Source organism: Mugil cephalus, chromosome 1, assembly GCF_022458985.1.
Source record: "Mugil cephalus isolate CIBA_MC_2020 chromosome 1, CIBA_Mcephalus_1.1, whole genome shotgun sequence".
NCBI lineage: Eukaryota > Metazoa > Chordata > Actinopteri > Mugiliformes > Mugilidae > Mugil > Mugil cephalus.
The window spans coordinates 18,826,788-18,845,660 of record NC_061770.1 but is presented as its reverse complement, the minus strand read 5'-3'; the positions used below and the strand labels follow the sequence as shown (position 1 = coordinate 18,845,660).

Genomic DNA, 18,873 nt, shown 5'->3' with positions numbered 1-18,873 from the left:
TGTTACCGTGCTCACAACATAAGCATGCACATTTCATTTTTATATGGCTGATTTCTCTTTGCATGCTGGGAAGTCCCTTTTTTTTTCCTTTTTTTTTTTAAATCTTTCCATAACAATAGTGCAGAGAAAGGCTGGATCACACAGTTATACGCTGCACAGGACTCAGTAATTGAGAGTGACAGCTGCAGTGTTGGTTTGCGCCGGGGATAAGTACCTGCAGCATCCTGCACTATAGGGACGTCATTTTTAACCGGAGACGGAGTGGCAATGATGGGGCTGAAAGCTGGTGTGTTGGTTGGCATGACAACACTCCGAGTGGCTCCCAAAGAGGCGCTGAGCAGAGAGTATGACAGACAGGATGGAGAGAGGAGGTATGGGAGTGAGGGGAGAGGAGGTCGGAGGAGAGCGGGAGAGAGGGATGGGGCCTGGGACTGGAAGCCAGGCTGAGGAGCGGAGAGAGGAGGTGGCGGTGGCGGTGGAGGAGGGGAGGAGGAAGAAGGTGCATTTTGGGTAGCGCTAGTGTCAGCAGGGGTGGTGGGAGCAGAGGTGGTGGCGGGGCAGCCTTGTCCTGGAGAGACAGGTTGACCAGAGAGGGTGAAGGACAGGCAAGAAGGGGGGGAAAAAACACACACACACACACACAGAGGGGGGGCAGGGTACACACACACAAATACACAGGCCAAGTCACACACACACGCACGCACAGAGGGATGGGAGGTAAAAAGGGAAAGATAAAAGATAAGAGAATGATACAAAATGAGGCCCATTCAAGACAAGTACCCCCAACACCAGCCAAAACAACATGATGAGAGTAGTGGGTAATATTGGCAGCGCGTAGAGAAACGTGAAAATCACAGAAAGGCTCAGATTTAGAAATAAAATAGACACGAATCCATTTATCGAGAAAGTCTGAGGGTAAAGAGGCTGTTTCTCATTTTGCTTTTCCTTTCTCCCACTATTCAGCCCACTAAAAGTGCTAAAGTAGACATAAAGCCACAGGGATGATCTCTGGCCAAAGGAAAATGTAATAAGCTACATACAGTGCAATAACTCAAACCACTGATGTACAAAATGGAGGTTTTATGAGGATGACCAGGCAAACTGCAAAATGTCTCGTCCACGACTCCTAACATAAGAACAGAGCACTGTCATCGGTTTAATATACGTGGCGACTACGTCAAAGTACTGAATCATGGCATACATGACTGGAGGACGCGTGAAATGACAAGTAGCTGGTTTCTGCGTGGAGTGGGTGAGGTGAAGTGGCACGGCGCTCAACGCCAACTTCATCTAACGCTATTCCCCTCTAGACTCAGCTACTGAAGCTCGACGTGCTTTTGAATATTCTCACCTGCCGGAGAGCTGTCGTTGCCAACAGGTGTGCTGGTGCAGCTTCGGTCCTGGTTGGAGGACTCGGAGGAGAGGCCCAAGGGGCTTCCTCCTCCGCCTCCTCCCCCCATGTAGTCCATGTAGTCCTCAGTCTCATCCATCATAGAGGAGAAGCTGGAGTTGACGCCGGGCCCCGTCCCCGCCGGCCCAGACACCATGCCGTGCTGCATCCCATCCGCCCTCTGACCGAGGGGCATCACCTGCAAAGCAGATGCAAAAACCATCTTCACTGTACGTTTAAAACCAACATGTTGGGGTTTAATGAGTCATCGCGGCGGGTGTTGTCTTCTGGCGTGCGTCCAGGCATTTCTTAACACTTCATACTTCTGTCATTATACAAAAGTGACAGAATAAAAAAAGAACAAAGAGAACTAGAAAATCCACATGTTTAAACTCATGTACGGTACATAATGTACAGAGGTTACGAGAGAAAAACACTCACGCTGTGAGAAATTTCCTCAAAAGAACGTCAAGAGTGATTTGTCATTGACTGGTATGACAGGATATGAGCGGTACTCCCTTTTTTTTTTCTTTCTTTTTTTTCAGCAGAGAAAACAACACGAACTTATTATTTGTTAGCTGAATCTGACTCAGAGCAGGAAACATGACGTTGAAACGGCAAAAACAAAAATACAAGAAACCAAAGTCACACAGACTTTGCATGCTAACGAAACTTCTTCGGATTACGTAAGTAAAAAAAGGCCCATTACTGCTTTACACCCATATATTTAGCACCTCATTTGTATGTTTTCCCTCATTTGATATTAATAGAAGTTTATGTGAGCTGCCAGAGGTGAACAAAAACAACACAAAAACAGCACGTGTTCATGGGAACATAAAACTTGGATGAAAAGCATATGTAAATCTAATCATTTACAACCCATAAGTGCACGGGGATACAGGATCAAAAGAAAATGAAGCACATCTCACATTTAATCTCTCTGTAAAAAAAAAAAAAAAAAAATAGGGCGTGTTCGTCAGGATGCATTTCAGTTAATATTGGACAACTGTTCCGGCTCACCGACGTGTTCCGCCTGTATTTTCATGTAATTATCCCTTTCAAAGCAGCTTGTTGTGTGACAGTTTGTGTGTTTGTACCTGGGATGGGACTCTGTCGAAGTTCTTTCCCAGCATCCGCCTCATGTGTTTGCGTGCGTGCGAGGTCATCTGGTGTTTGAGCAGGAAGGAGAACTGGCAACCCTCACGGATGCAGTGGAAGTGGCTGTTGACTTGGTTGTACTTACAACCTGCGCAAAAGACAACAGTGGCAGCCGTAAAGTCCCCGTTCGCAGGTTGATCTGCTCGAAAAAAGCGGCTCGCGAGCCAAACGCAATATCTACGCCGGTGATTAGATCAGAACACAAAGTGAAATATTTTTAGTATTTTTTTTTATTATTTTTAATATTTTTTCATATATAAATATATATTTAGCTCTGACAAAAGAGGGATTGGGTTTCAAAGTGTTTCGGAGTGTACATGTAGGAGGAATATTAGATCACCCTGGTGTCACACTGAGCAAGTCAAGGCTTCTGTGCACTAAACCTGTGGAGCTCTTTTATTACACTGACATGCTTTATTCAATTAGGAATTTACATAAATAAATTCTCATTTTCTGTGGGCCAATAATGCACACACCCCTGCAAACCAAAGTAAATATACAATTATTACCATATTAAATTCATTTTTCAAAGTATCTCTATTGTCATTTTCCCTTTTGTTCTCCGTCGTACTGCTCGTCTCCTCCGTACTCTTCTGTTCTTTTTTCTCGTGTTTTAACCGGTCCGGCTCTAATTGCTTTATGATTTCAAATTAAATGAATGTTCCGTTTTGCGCCGGTTAATCAAATACCATTATATAAAAGCAGGCAGAAATAATTGAAAGAGTAACATGCTGGGCAGGTGCTAGCATGTCAGTAACCATGGCAGCCACTTTAAGAGGAAAAAAAAAACACGTCTGTGTCATCAAATAGCTTTGGCACACACAATGTTTTAAACACGCAAAGTTGAGCAAATAACAGTAACCCCCGTGACACGGAGGGCCTTTTGTGAGGCAGAGACCAGGTAACATCATCAGCGGTGTTCAGTTTAATGTCGCTGCCATGGATACTGGCAACCCATCAATTCTTTATGACTGGAGTGCTAGCCGATGGTAATCCTTTCTTTTTTTTCTTTTTTTTTTTTTCTCCCCCCCCCCAGCCCTAACAATGCGGTTGGCAGATCGGGCTGGGGACAAAAAACAGCTGTTTAGGGCCCCGGTTTTTGTTTGCTTTGTCTCTGCGTTCTGAAAAGCTTGTGTAACCGCCTGAAAAAAACAGATCACTTTTAATTCATTTCTGTGTGATGGCAGCGGTGGCTGTGAGGCGCAGCTTCGGAACACAAACAGGCTAAACCAGACAAGCCAGATAATTAACAAACACAAACCTAATTGCTCATTTCTGACAGGGGCAAAAGAAAGAAGAAAACAACCTGGATGTGATTGCCCTCTTTGACATTATTGCTCACATATAGCACGAGCGAGGCCACCTTTGGGACTCGAGGTGCCATTGTGAATATGCAGAATGCGGCAACAAAACCTACTGTATGAGACAGACTTGTTTCATGCCTCTTAAACCGCGCACAAAGCACGGCGCTGTTTGCCAACACGGGTCTGTCTCCCTTTGTAAACACGGAGAATATCCTCTTGCAGCAGCCAATACAAATCAATCTACATCTTTCCCCGCGTAACGCCTTTAATCCGCACATCCCTTCCTTACAAAACATTATCAGCGGCTGAGGCAGACAAGGTAACGGTAAGGACAGACGGCGGGGTCACAACGCATACGTGATGAGAAGGGTTTCTCTCTTACCCAGCCTCCCGCACTCCTCCCTCTTGGTGAAATACTTGAAGCCGTTGGCGGCACGGCGCTCTGCCTTCTCGTGCTTCTTGACGTGCCACGGCAGCTTGGTGGTGATGTTGGTGACGAAGTAGCAGCCGGGCCGCAGACAGTGATAGTGGCCCCTCATTCTGAACTCGCAGTGCTGCAGCGGAGACACATTTCCGATTTCATGAGTCACAAACACGGTGAAAGGCAAAAGGGCCGATTAATTGTGTGTGACCTTTCTTTGAAGTAAGAATTTCTCCAAAAACATAATCGACGGTGTTTCGTTTTTTTTTTTTTGTTTGTTCTTTTCTTTCTTCTTGAATACTTGGAACATCCTGCTCAAAGTACAATTACTCTGCTTTTTCAGGCTTCCCACAAAAACCCCTCCTTTCTGACATGTCTGTACACCACCATCTGTTTGTGAGGCCCAGATCCCAAAGGACTGGGCCAAATAAGATCTGTTCAGTTCAGGAGATGGAGACTAAGGGGAGGAGGGAAGAAGAAGAGGAGGAGGTGGAGAAGGAAGGAAGGAGAAGGAGGGAGGGAGGGGGGGGGTGTTGCTTTTTGTGAGAGGGGTGATTTTCGACACATTAATGAATTCATTTAAACGGTTTTCCAAATACGGGCTCATGAGAGCAGGCAGGGGCTGCCATTTAGGTTTCATTTGCGAAGCATTCCCCTGATTTTTGCCCTATTCCAGACAGCCTTGTTTACTGTGCAAGTGACAATGATTTATTGGGTAATATCAGCTAAATTGGCCTTTTCTGAGAGGAGAATGCGGCAGTCAAAATGACATCATTGACATATAAACAGGCATTACTGGGGTGAGTCGACTGTCTTTCTCAGCAGAGATGGAAGACGGGGAGCAGTGGTTGTGAAAGCCTCGAGTCAAATAACCTCAAATACTGGTCTAATAGATAGCATACTTCATGCTTAGAAACCTCGGGGAGATGACAGTAGGTGATTCAGCCCCTGGCTCAGTTATCAAACCGCACTCACCTGGTTGGGACAGAGACACTGCAGAGAGTAGTAGGAGAACTGGTCGCGGACGTTGACCAGGTTGTTGTTGGGGTTGATGTGGTCCAAGCAGTGGGACTCGGCCTTTCCGGAGGTCTTGCACACGTACTTGCAATTCCCGAACAAGCAGTGGAAGTGAAACTTGTTCGAGTACTTGCAGTCGGTCGCCAAACAGGGATCACTGCGTTATTAGAGATAGAAAAACACGGGTTAGTCATCGCGCTCGAGTAGGACACGGACGTTGCCGTATGCACAAGACAGGATTCTCGTACTTTTCCTGGAACTGCAGAAAACCAGGTTTGACTTGAGGCTTCGCGTTCTCCAAGGAAGTGGTGGCCAGGGGCGAGTTGGCTGGCAGGTTGGGCATGGAGGCTGGCATCTGAGGAATGCTGCCGGTCAGTTGCTTCCAGGCCAGCAGGGAGGGAGGAGGGGAGCTGTAGCCCCCGGAGGAGGTGAGGTGCGCCACGTCCATGGATGGGTTGTTGGCCATGGAAACGGGGGCGACGGGCTGCAGCGGGGCTCCCTCGCCGGAGTCCTTGCCCTCGCCGAACTGAGGCTCAGACTTCACTTTCAAGGTGGCTCGGAGGTGGAAGCTGAAAAACAAGATGGAGGCTTGTTTACTGTTTTTTTTTTTTTTTTTTGCACTGATCAATACAGGCAAAAACTAAAATGCACACAGTGAGGGTGACTTTTAGGATCATGAACCGGCCCGACGCTCACTTTGCATGTTTTATGGCCCCGTCCACGGTGCTGAAGAGCGCGCCGCAGTCCTCTACCAGGCAGTGAAAGTGAACTTTCTGAAGGAAGTCACACTGGGCCTCGCAAAAGTCATCCGTGTCAAACCTAAAGGCAGACGAGAACGGGAATTGTCACTACGGCAATATGTGCAGGCAACTCATCTGGCACAAAGTCATTTCAAATTCCTGCAAGAACAGATTCTTTATGTTTCAGGGGTTTTCCAGCAATATGCGCAGAATGGTATTTACAGTACAGGTGACGGTGCTTTTAACCCTTCTGACTGTTTTTTCACTATCAAAATGAATGAGTAATGTCTTCCCGAATCCAGTATCTCTCTGCTCTGTGTCTTTTGTTTTTGTTTTTTGTTTTTCTCTTACCTGCGGAGGTAGGTCCTCCAAATCTCGTTGGGTTTTTCTGGCAGGGGCCTCTTCAGCACCCTGTTCAGATACTGCGCGGCCTCAGAGGAGTCGCCGCCCTGGCCTCCCTCCAGCTCCGTCTTCAGGTTCATGGCGTTGAAGAGGGCAGGGTTCACCTGTGACATCTACAAAACACACAGCACATAAACCACCAGCCGAGCGTTAGTCGAGCATACGTAAGCCGGGGGCATTTGCATATGTTAGCGAGAGAATGTGAGAATGAACACACACACACACACACACACACACAGAGCCACGCACGCACGGTTTGGCGAGGCAAAAAAGAGCAGCCAGATTTACAAACACCCAGGCTTTTGCTTGAGTGCAGGCCAAGCGCGTTTGCCAAGTGTCCTCTGGGAGCGACCGTTAACCCTTTTATGTGATGTGGTGGCTCCCCCAAAAAAGCTGACGTGACAACAGGCGAGTTGTTCGACATCACTTATCTTCCACTATCTGCTTTTAATGACGACAACTCTGAGGTTAAACTCTCTCAGAGAAAGGTTAAAAAAGAGTGTGTTTGTGAGTGGAGGGGAAACGTGCAGAGGGGAAAGAGGAGGACCTGATCAGTTGGTGAAAGTAAAAAAAGCTGATCTGCCATTACATCATCAACATGATGGAAAGCACCTGGCACATTCGTATCAGTCGCATAAGATATATGACTAAGACAATGTCCATTTTAATCTGCGCAGAGAAACAAAAAATAAATAAAAAAACGCGCGTTTAAATTTCCATACACTAACATGTAGACTTGTTAAAAAATGAGGGCAGCGCCTTCCTGTTTTTCTTTTTTTTTTTTTTTTTTCTCCGCCGACTTTTTAATCAAATAATTTATAAACTCTATAAATAAATGTGGAGTGAGGCGGGGCGCCGGAGAAGAAAAAGTATAAAGGAGGAGGGGAAAAAAATGGACGCCGAGTTCAAAACAGCTCATCAAAAAACAAACATCTCTATATATCTGGCATGGCACCCGGCTACTGCTTCATTATATTAATTTGTGAGAGGTGCAGTGAAAATTACACCGTATGAAAAATGGCTGGAAAATTTAAATGATACAAACTCATCTTATTAGCGGTGAAACATTAAAAAACAAACAGGCCCCTCCGCGTCCCGCTAATTTGTCTTGGGATGAAAGGCGTTTGATGGATGGATCTTACCTTATTCATAAGCGAGGATAAAAGAGATGTATTCCCTGGTACAGGGTGTCCGTTTGATTCATTACTGGAACAAGGAAAATGAACAATGTTTAGCCAAGATTTGCATGAGAACAGTAAATATTACTATTTATCACGCAAGGTGTGCCTGTATAATGAAGAAGAAAAATGCTGTCTTCCTAAGAAATAAGATCTACTGTGAGTTGGATGGAAGATTGGAGTTGAAGGTTTATGTAAGCACAAAAATGGAGAAATATGTTGAGGATTTATAATTGTATGCACGTGTATATAAATGAGATCTTTTAAATAAATAATAGTGAATACAGCGCTGCCTGCCAAACATGCAGAACTCATCTATCAGTCAGAGATTTATTGCTTGCCGATGTATTTTGCAGACAAATTAGCTAAAAGAACAATAATTAACGTTTCGATTTTAAACCTCAGCGTACCGTGAAGCTGTATACCTGTGGTCTTTCTTGCTCAAGTCCAGGCTGTGCTCCTGCGTGGAGTCTTGGGAAGCTCCAGAGTTTGTGTCCAGTGGCTCCTGCTTCACTTGAACCAGATTGAAGTGGCTGGCTAAAGCCGACTGCCCGTTCCCTGAGGACCAAGGCGGAGATGCAGAGGAGAAAAGAGACAGCAAAGTTATTGTTGGTCAGCATTATTACCCTGTGACGAGATCCAATCTGACTCCTGTCCTGGCCTGAAAAGAATACTCCGAGTGATAATTATTGCGAAATTATGTCAGGCCGTCAAGCCTTTTAAATGGTGATTGAGAGGCGGGAGATATGAGGGAAAAAGACTCCTTTTTCTGCAGCACTTGTCACAACTCATTTGCCAGGCTGCCTCTTAACTGGTCATTAAGTGAGATGCTAATGCTGAGGGAAAGTGGCAGTCTCAGATTGGCCACCCCCCTCCCTTCCCACCTTCCCGGGCTCCTTGTTGGCCTGACAACGGACGGCAGCCAATGCCACTGAGCGTACCCACAAGGAACAGGGGTGCTATGTCGGTCAGATTGGAGCTGACAGCCAATCAGATTGGTTCAAATAGCGTGACCTCTCGATCACATTCTCCTCTAAATAGGTATTCAGTGAGCGCTGTGAGTGACGACGGGAGCACTGAATTGAAATAAATAAACACCGAGGGATGACCTGAGGTAAAAGCGCTGACAGGAAGGTGAATTCTGGCCCCCTCCCAGTCCCAAGGGATTGAAATATTAATTTGTCCTGAGGCTATACAGAGAAAGCTGAGCTTTTAGTTCACAATAAGTGGTGGTTTACTTTAAAAATATATGGGAGTGGGAGGTGGTCGGGGTCCCAGCGTAGGCTCGGAGACGCCGAGGCTGGAATGCACCGGCAGCTTTGATTAGTTTTTGCGAAAAATCTGTTGTTTGGGAATCGGTGCTGGTGTTGAGGCGTAGTGACAGGCAAGGTCATGGGCAGCCAAGTGTGTGCCCTCGGCCCTCAGCCTGGTGAGGATCCTCTCCGTTTCCTCGCAAGAGGGAAAACAAGAGCAGCGTGCGTAAGAAGGGGGGCACCGACCGGAGTGTCCCCCCGCCCCCCGCGCGCCACATCACCTCCCACCGCCGCCACCACCACCACCCCCCGTTGCCGCAAGATGACCCAGAGACATATCAGGGAGAATAGGAGTGGAAAAGCCAGTCTTGGGCCTTGTCAGCTGAAAGCTAGGAGATGGGGAAGTGTCAGTGTCAGTGTCAGTTCAGTTTGAGTGAGGTTGGAGGGGCTGGGGGTGGGGCAGGGGTGGAGCTCAAAGAAAAACAGCAGTCAAACAATTTTGCGTCTGGTTCGAGGTCACCGAATGCTTACCGAGTCTCCGTCCAGCCCCCCCCCTCCTCTCGATAAAGAGGATACCCAAAATTAACTAGCCAGACGAATCCTGCCTTGTCATTGACAATTAAATCAAGTCTGAGACGAAACGAGAGCGCATTATATCAAGAGCAGCCACTCACTCTGTGATCTACACATGATCAGCAGGCCGAGTGAAGCATTTCCTCGCTAAATCCGAAGATAAGTTGACTGTTTAAGGTGGATTATGGCGCTAAACTGTCTTATTCTGATGCACATCATGAAATGCCTTTTTTTTTTTTTTTTTTTTTTCAACCACTTCCTAAGGAGAGAGAACAAATGAGTTTGACTCAAAGCAGCTTCTTTCTGGAAATTATCCAGGAATAATGTAGCACCATGTAATTACTCCGGATAAGATACAGAGCTTGTGAAAGATCATTTGTACTGTGTGTCTAATTAGTAAACCCTTCACATACAAGAATCTCTGGGAAAAACACTTAGGGGAAAATTAGAGCGGAACATTAATAGAAAAAAATAAATACTGAGAAAATACACTGAGCAGAAACAGAAAAAATGCACAATTCACCGCAAAAGAGGCGAAGTTTCACAACCCAATGAAAAAATAAACACTGTGAAAAATAGCCACAAACACAGTGCCTTTCTCACACCTTTTAGTCAGAGAAGCACAAACCACTTCCCCCTCATTTTAGCCCCAAATGTCCTGTTCTCACATTTTATGAAGCAAATATGAGAAACAAAACCACAACTACCCCTCCATCCTGTTTACTTTGACAAAAATGCTTTTGATTGAGATAGCAGAGTTTACTGCAAACCATCTGAGATAGATGTGAAACGCAGACTCCGAGTGAGCCAACCAGGGGGGTAGTGAAGGCGCCATCTGTGGAGGCCCCACCCTCGGTGGGTTGCCTTCCCAGTGTTCAGACTACCTGCTGGAAGCCCAGAGGTGGAGCTCAACCTGACAGCCTGGGCTCAGCTCGGCTCCCCGGAGCAGCTGCCCCAGTTCTCTCCCAGGGCCTGTCCTGCTCCGGGAGCACAACCAGGAATTGTAATCCTTCCCAGTCCCAACATCCGGAGCAGTCCCGTTTTACAATCCACACCCCACCTGCTCAGACTGAGCACAGGAGGTCCTATTGCAGCAGAATGCAAGACAATGCTCTGCAGAGCGTTATCAGCTCAATTCTTCATTTTCATTCTCAGAGGCTTTGTTCGGAGAAATATGATAAACATAGACAAGGCAATTAACTCCAAAATTTATGTGAATTATGTTTATGCTAAACAGAGACTGGCATGTTTTCGGGGAAATAGAGGGTTTCTAGAAATTCAAAAATGTGTCTTTGCTGATGCATGCAAGTGTGTCTGAGTTCTTGTATCAGTGGAAAAAAAAAAGCCTGTTTCTTAGCTCTGGTGCATTGAGTCATTTCTGCCTGAGTGATTTCAGTTTTTTATCAGTTTGCATAGAGGATACGAAAAAAAAAAAAACATTTTTTTTTTTTTTTGTTCTCGCAATTTCTGAACTTAATTTCATTCCACCTCCATTTGCTTGGAACGGGCGCAGACAGAGATAAGAGACCAATGATGAGGAAACATGTTCAGCACAAGCCCCTGGAGCCCCCACTCTGAACATCATAAGAGACTTTTACAGGCTCTACTCTCCCCTGTCAGCGCATTTATCTCCAAATGGATTGTGGGTATCTAACAAACGATCAACACAATAACAAGCCCCGAGCAGAGGACCATGCCACCGGTATGTCCCTTTAAGCTGGAAAGCTGTAGTTTTTCTGCTGCTCTCTCCACTGGGCTGGTTACAGGGCTGACCTCAGACTGCACTCTCCGTGCTACGTAGGCACCCAAAAAAGGGGATATAGTCCTTCATAAACAAGTAGTATATACACTTTAGATATTACATAGCTTGAAAAGATATTTTCTATTATTTTGACGCTCTTGTCTATAGTAACAGGAAAGTCTACAACACTTTTTTTTTCACTCCTGTCCGGTGTGTAATTATTATAAACTCGAGACATATCGACTAATGACTACTTGTAAAGAGACTGACCTGCGTCTGGGTTGTTGGAGGGCTTCAGGGCAGCAGCCGCCAGTCTGGCCATCATGGGTGATATCAGACCCTTGCTTGCAGAGATTTTCTCCACAATAGAGGCGGTGGCAAATGAGGTCGGGGTGGACGCCATGGCTCCGTCGGCCCCCCCAGTGGAGCAGCCTTGGGTCAGCGAGTCGGTGGGCATGGAGTGGGCCCCAGAAGACGCAGCTGATATCAGGCCAGCGGCTGTTGGAGGTGGCTGGAGCGGCAGTCGGGGCATGAGGGGGAAGAATGGGTTGGAGGTGGCCAGGGCACTGTTGGAAAGAGCAAGGGCCACCGGCATGTTGCTGGGCAGGGCCTGAGACAGCAGGCTGGACATGCGTTGGTTCGCACCGGGGAGAGACGGAGTGAGCTTGAGGCTGTGAGGGCCTGACGTAGAGGAGGAGGAGACGGCGGTGGTCGGCGTGGTCATCAGGTGCGGTACAGTGGTTGACTGCTGGGTCGTGGGCGAGGCACTCAGGCTGGAGTTCTTGCTGCTGATGGCTGAGAAGTCCATCAGGTCATCGTTGCTCGATTCCTCTGGCTCGTCCTTTGGTGCCAGGAAGGCGGAAGAGAGGCCCATGACGCCGGAAGAGCGGATGTGCCGGCGCTCGTGCTTACGTTTGTGGGAGGTCATCTGGCTGGTGGAGGTAAAGGTGAAGCCACAGCCCGAGCGGATACAGTGGAAGTGGTTGGTTGCTTTGCTGTACACGCATCCCTCATACTTGCATTCCTCATACTTGTAAAACTTCTTAAAGCCGTCTTTGGCGTAGGCATCGTCCTTGATGTGGTAGCTCTTGTGCTTCTCAATGTCACACTTGTTCTTGAAGGTGAATGTGCAGCCTGGGCGCCTGAGAAAAGAGCGGAAAATCGGGGAAAATGTGATCAGGTTCGGTGCCCTGATGCAAAGCCTCCTCAGAAGGGAGTCATGAAGACCGTCCAGGTGGGGATAATAATAACCGGGACAGTTCTGTGTGACAGCAGCATCTCATTGACGCGTCAAAACCTGCAAACTTTGCTAGAGGCATACATTCCTTGGAGTTTGATGAAGTGATTCCCTACACCTATTGCCCATATTTGGTGCACGCTCATCAAAATATGAGAAAAGTTTGAACTTAATGCATGCCAAGAAATTTCACCTACGTTTTTTGACATACATTTCAATTTGCATATATCTTCCTTTGTCCACCTATGGGTTTGTCAAAACTAATGTAGGTTTAAAAAAGTAGTGAAGGCCCTCCACATTGGGTCTGCTCACCTGCAGTGGAAGTGGGTGGTCTTCTGCCCGTAGAACTGACACCCGACTGTACCACAGTCCTCGGTGGCACGGAACCTCTGGAAGCCATCGTTGATCAGCTGGGCGTTCTTTTTATGGAAGTTCTCATGAGTCATGACGTCTGAGGTGCTGGTGTACACCTTGCTGCACCCCACCTGCAAAGCGCAGACAACACATTGCAATCGAAAGTTAGATACGCGCCCGACAGGCATGCATATGGGTTTCAGTTTGCAAGAATGGTTTGAAAACTTCTGAAAAGCCGTGCTTTAAAGAGATCTGATATACAGTACGTGATACAGAGAAGGGAGCTCATTGTGGTTAGGAAAACGCTAGTGGCCTAGAAATGGGTAGAGGAGGCTGTTTTCTCCCCTTTCACGATTTTATTTGTGGTAATGCACACTAGAACAGTTTCAGGTCAAACCTGTGAATTGGAAACAATCTTGTCATTGTGATAATTGGAAACAAAAAAAAAGTGGTGAAAGATGCAGTGGTCACAGAACGCTGCTGAAACTACAGTATCTTCCTGGCAAAGCTGCCTTCTACAGCATGAAACTCATATTTGGAGTGTGGCGGTGGAGTCGCGAGAAAGTTACTGTAACTCTATGAGAACAAATTTCTGAGGTGGAGGGGGCAGAAAGCAGATGGGAGTAAGATGACTGTCTTCGTCTTTAGTTTAAAATGTTCTCGCACACAGGAGCCCCTCGGAGCCAACAAAGGGGGAAAAAAGTGGTAATGTTTGAATTAAAAGCAGCAATTGTATATCACCCGTGGCACTTTTCACCCGCACAAACCGGGCAACTTCTCCATATTGAGTCAAACAATGAAAAAAATGCCACTCTGTTTTTTTTCCCCCTAAATCAAGAGAGCCGATGCCAACATCTGCAGGTTCTCAGGGACTGTTAAAACAAGGGCTGAAATGTCCTAATAACAATTACGCCGTTAGAGGGGTTTAAAAAAGAATATATCTCAAGCCATCCTCTGCTGCGCTGCTGCCCTGCCGGTGAGAAAGCACTCGGCACAATGACACATTGAAAATAAGCAGATGTAAAAAATTAAACAAATCCAGAAGGGGGAATAATCTTCAACTGGCTGCTTGGTACTAAAAGATGAAAAATGTGTAGTTTATATAAACACCTAACTGAATTTTATCCATGCCAATTAAGGAGCGAGAGAGTGAAGAGGTGGGGAAAGCACAGACGGCCTCACGTGTATTCACCCTTTTTCAATTTCTTTTATTTACTTTAGGGACACGTTTGGCCAAACTGCTCTTTAAGGACGCTTTGGTGTAAATGGAAAATGTGTGGAACCTTAATTCCACTTCACAGATGTAGGTAAACTGTGTGACTCTCAAACATCCTGAAGTTGTGTACGTCTCGAGAGTGGCCCGGTTTCCCGCATCAGGGCACGGTGTCGCTCTGCAGCGGATTTCTTTTTTTTGTAGATCTGTTTTATCCTATTTTAAACAAAATGACGTAACGGCAGCTCGAATGCCGCTCCGACGGGCCAGGTCCTAGACTCTATATGGACACATCGGTTTATTGAGGACCGTGCGTTTTGTGTGCCTCTGGAATGTGAATTAAAACATGAACCGTGGCGACAATATATTTCACGTTCTTTATCAGCCTAAGTGATCAGTGAGTTATTTGTAGTGTATGTGTTGCTTAAGCACGTGGAACCATATTTGCAGATGTTTCCGTGTGTGTCTACTGTACACACTTGTGGCTTCGTTGTGGGCTTGTGTGTCGGTGGCAGAGGAGCCGTGAATGCGTAGTGTACCTGCATGCAGTGGTAGTGGGTGCTTTTTCCATTGAGGTGGCAGCCGTGGTAGTAGACGCTGCAGTCGTCCAGGGGGCTGAAGCGCATGAAGCCATGCTGCAAGGAGTTGTCCCTCTTCTTGTGCATGTTGTAGTGCCTGATTACATCCTGCTTACTGGTAAACCTCTGCAAAAGGGAGGAGGGGAGGAGGGAAAGAGGAGGAGGGAGAGGGGGGGGATGTACGGCAACAGGTTGGTGTTTATTTAAACCAGTCACAGATTCAGCAACAAGTCACTTTATCTCTGAGGAAGCAGCAGCTGCAACATGCTGGAGCCAAGTGGCAGTTGGGGAGGGATGTACACACTGCAATGAAGAGGACCAGGATCTCTTTAAAGATGACGCATTCTGTGGTTATTGATTTACTCTGCATATCTCAAATTTGTGTCCTATCCAAACGCAGCAAGGAAAGGTTCCGGGACTCTCTAAGGGCCTGAGAAGCCTCCACACGGAACAAGGAGTTATGTTCCCCACACGCCCTTTGTCTCGTTGTTGTTTCCCCCCCACCCCCCCACCCCCCTTCCGACAAAATGTATTTTTTCAAATTAAGATGAATCCATTGACATGCAAGATCACAGTTCTGATGTATTTTGGGCTCTGGAAAAATTATGTTCCGTGCAGATGGTTTCTCAGACGTGCACAGGGGAAAACAGGAGGCAACGGAAACAAACAAACAAACGAGTCAACCAAAAAACATTTTCCCTTTCAATTCGCCGAGATATGATTCCAGTTTTAATTAAAGCGTTAACAGTCGCTTTTGGTGCGGGTTTCGCCTGTAATGATGAGTAAATATGCAAAGAGGCCCGCCTTCTAAAATTACCAAATAAATAAATATATAAATAAAAAAACGAATCCCTCCCACAACACAGGAGTCAGGAAGGGGAAACAGAAAAGTAACTCCGCAGAGACCTGCAGCAACCAAATCTGCTGTAATTGGGTTTAAGCTGATGTTACAGAAACTGTAACAGGAGAAGCTTAAATCAATGAGACAGTTCTGTCTTCAATCCATATTTATCTCCAGTTGAGGGGAAAACATCAGAAAGAACTATTCTAAAAAGCAACTAATTGCTGTACAAAGTAGGGTAATTGCTTTGTGTCATGTGCTCCACTTGCACACGAGTAAAAAGCTAAGATCGCACACAGCTGTTCGCTCCCTCGCTCTTGGCCTGCTTCCCACTGTATATTTCTGAGATGTCTGACTCCTGCAGGAGCATGTGATTCGTTAGGAAATGTAATCAGATTGTTAAAAGCTTCAGATTTATCGCATTTCTGAGTATTGTTAAAAAATAATAATAATATGCAGATCTCAGTTGTGGGCTTTGAGCTTTTCTGTGCATCTAATGTTTGATGATGACCGGAAGACGAGTTGAACTGCGGTCACGGTACATTCGATCCATCAAGCTGTCCAAAATAGGCCATGGAGAGAGCTGACTGGGAAAAAGATCTCATTTTCAGTTGAGTGGCGATGAAGGTTGGGAGCCACTTGCTACATTTATTTTAGGATTCCCACTAGTGTGGCAAGATGCACACTCTCCCTCACGTACAAGCCCATGAAAGGAGAATGCTAGGACTCAGCCAATCGCCCAGAGGCTGGCAGTAGGATAATATTCCAGGAGTGTGTCATGTAACATTTCATGAGTTATCGCTTTGAAAAGGGCTGCTCATCACTGCCTGCCTGTTTTTTTCAGTGTATTGACATCCCGGGAGCTGGCTTCCACAGCATATCTGTGTCTCCGCGCAACGCGAAAGCAACAGAGAAATGTGGGCCTGACCGTGGAAATCGCCATGATAACCTGAACTAACGCTCTAAATAATGACATGAAATGATTTTCCTTTGTATTCCTACACGAATGTGTCTCATCAGACTGTGAAGTGGGGTTAGGGCAGAAAATGAAAGCGCAGATCTGCGATGCTTTTCACCACATAAACAATATTTATCAAGCGGTAATCTCTCCTGATCGGGAGCAGACAGGAGATTACAGCCGACGACGGCTTCATTCAGAAAACTGTCGAGAAAGGAAGGGAAGCCCACGCAGCTCTGGCTGTGCATGGATTATTTTTTTATTTATTTATTTTTTTACGTCTTTGACAAATCTACTCGTGTTTGTGCAACTCTCTCGGGCCATATGCTACAGCAGACACAAGGACTCTGTTATGATCTGCTTTGTGTTTTTTTTTTTTTCCAGCTTCCTGCAACATTCATGACATCTCATGGTACCAGGGAGGGATTAATGACGTGAGGGTGGATTAAAGGCAGAACCCTTAAAGTGATCTTCTTAAAGTAAATAAAGAAATATTTGAACAAATAGGTTTTAAAAAAACAGCCACGTATCGAGCACACGTACAATTGACCTTAAACTCTCAAACGCCTACTGCGTGAAAATGCCTGGAAAGGGTGTGTTGCACCTGTGGACTGTTTTCAACAACAAACTTTTCATCTGGTTAAACTTTGACTGGGTGTGACCACTAACTAAAAGAAGCCACGTAATCCTATTTATATATCATTAGCCTAATAGCATAATTGCCCAAGTCATTTTATGACTTACTGGTACGATATCAATAAAAACAGCAGTGTGCTCGCTATAAATAGTGTTTTTTTTCTTGTTTTTAAAATAATATGATGTCATCTACCAAAAAGAGAGGATGCCTCCCTGTAAGTGACCCAATGTATCCTACTTCCTAAACTTTAGTAACACTGGAGAAGGATTATATGTGTATCTGGATGATGCACAAAAAAGTGATAAAGTACTCACGCTCACCTGGTAGTTACACTCAGGGTCCATGCAGTGATAATGCTCTCTGTACTGGTAGGCACAGTGCACGTGTCCACAGTGTTGACTTCCAGAGAACCTGAAAAACAGAGTCGCAGGGCGCATTTTGAACAGCATGCATCTGTCTGACAACACAACCGGAGCTTCCTGCACGGAGCGCAATCTTCGGGATGAAAAGGCTGAATAATGAATCGACTCAGAAAAGATGTCAGGCTGATTAAAAAATGATCAACGGCAAATCAGGGGTGATTAGCGGAGAAACGATTTAAAAGGGCAGAATCAGAACAAAATGAAACAGATGATGGAGTTTTCAAAGGCATTACGCTCGCCTCACCTTCCGAGTGGCGCCCGCTCGCACCTTCAAACTGACTTCTGCTTTCCACACTGTTGCGACAATTTACCCGTCTGTCACACCAATTTCAGCCAAATTACCTCCATTTATTTCCAAAGCAGCCGTAAGAGACACTTATTACACTGAAAGCCTTTCCCCTCATCACGCACGCGAGCCGCTCAATCAAGCCCGAGTCCCCATGACTATTTTATTTCTCATCGCTGTGAAAAATCCTCGTCAAATCAATGCACCTTCTCGCTTCTGTCGGGTTAACCACAGTTGTTCCTCTGCGAGGTAAAGGGTCAGGTATCCGGAGAGGCAGCGGCGGCTCCGTCTGCTTTTTCACCCTAAACACTCTCACTTGCCTGTCTAGAAACTAGATATTACGTGGGTGTTTAAAAAGAAAAAAGATGCCTACTTGCTACAGTACAGCCACTTTTATGGCGGTGATTATAAGCCTGACGATGATGACTGTTAAAATCCTCCAATTACCAGTGAAAACACACAAATAAACATTCGCAGCGCCGCTGCCAAGAACTCCATCTGCTAGTGCAGAGGAGAGGGGGAAAAGGGGGCTAAGTAATATTTTCTCCATCTCTCTTTCTGTTTTTTTCCTTGTTAGGATTATCCCCGGGCTGCATTTACAGATCACTTTACTGAGTTCATTAAGTTAATTGAACGGCACATCCACTACTGTCTTTAAGTTGGCTCTGCGAGTGACTGTCTGTCTGGAAAATAGTGATTGAGGCAGGGAGGGTTTTAGGAAGGTCTGATGGCTCTTTTAGAAGATATAAAGTGTGCACACGATAAAGCCGACATATGTGCCAACTATTAATGTTTTCTGTGCGTTTTTTTTCTCACACATGATGAACACACAAAGCCCCCCCCCCCCTCCCACCGCCTCCCTTGTCCCCCCCCCCTGAGACTATGGCCCACCCCTCAGCTCATTGCCCAGCTGTATCACTTTGCCTCTGGACAATTCCCACTTGCCGCGTCAGGGGGCCTAATGGGCCTCCGCTATTCAGCAGCAGATTAAATATTAATATCGCCACGATACAGAGATTGCAGCGCATCTCCAGTTACAATAGAGATACACAGATCAAAGTGCCGAGGCAACGGTGGGTGCATGAAAGCATTTAAAGAGTGAAAACTGCATCTAAACACTACCAGGGAAGCTCTTTAAAACATCAAACTGTAGCGCAGTGAGGAGATGAG

At 46.0% G+C, this 18,873-nt stretch overlaps 1 protein-coding gene across 7 annotated transcripts in view; it reads right to left on the bottom strand.

Moving 5' to 3' along the window:
- The window catches only part of casz1 (castor zinc finger 1), a 77,049-nt gene that overhangs the window by 5,800 nt on the left and 52,376 nt on the right, over positions 1-18,873 (bottom strand). For 2 of the 7 annotated variants that reach the window (XM_047583704.1, XM_047583669.1), the window contains exons 5-18: positions 17,310-17,406; positions 14,521-14,685; positions 12,727-12,899; positions 11,448-12,319; positions 8,021-8,168; positions 7,575-7,638; positions 6,382-6,545; positions 5,987-6,109; positions 5,539-5,859; positions 5,249-5,447; positions 4,235-4,406; positions 2,488-2,636; positions 1,352-1,589; positions 215-568 (exon numbers count right to left, since the gene is read on the bottom strand). In XM_047583704.1, the coding sequence (XP_047439660.1) occupies positions 215-568; positions 1,352-1,589; positions 2,488-2,636; positions 4,235-4,406; positions 5,249-5,447; positions 5,539-5,859; positions 5,987-6,109; positions 6,382-6,545; positions 7,575-7,638; positions 8,021-8,168; positions 11,448-12,319; positions 12,727-12,899; positions 14,521-14,685; positions 17,310-17,406 (3,239 nt within the window). The remainder of the gene's footprint in view (positions 1-214; positions 569-1,351; positions 1,590-2,487; positions 2,637-4,234; positions 4,407-5,248; positions 5,448-5,538; positions 5,860-5,986; positions 6,110-6,381; positions 6,546-7,574; positions 7,639-8,020; positions 8,169-11,447; positions 12,320-12,726; positions 12,900-14,520; positions 14,686-17,309; positions 17,407-18,873) is intronic. The other 5 variants (XM_047583688.1, XM_047583678.1, XM_047583698.1 and 2 more) reach the window with 5 other exon arrangements.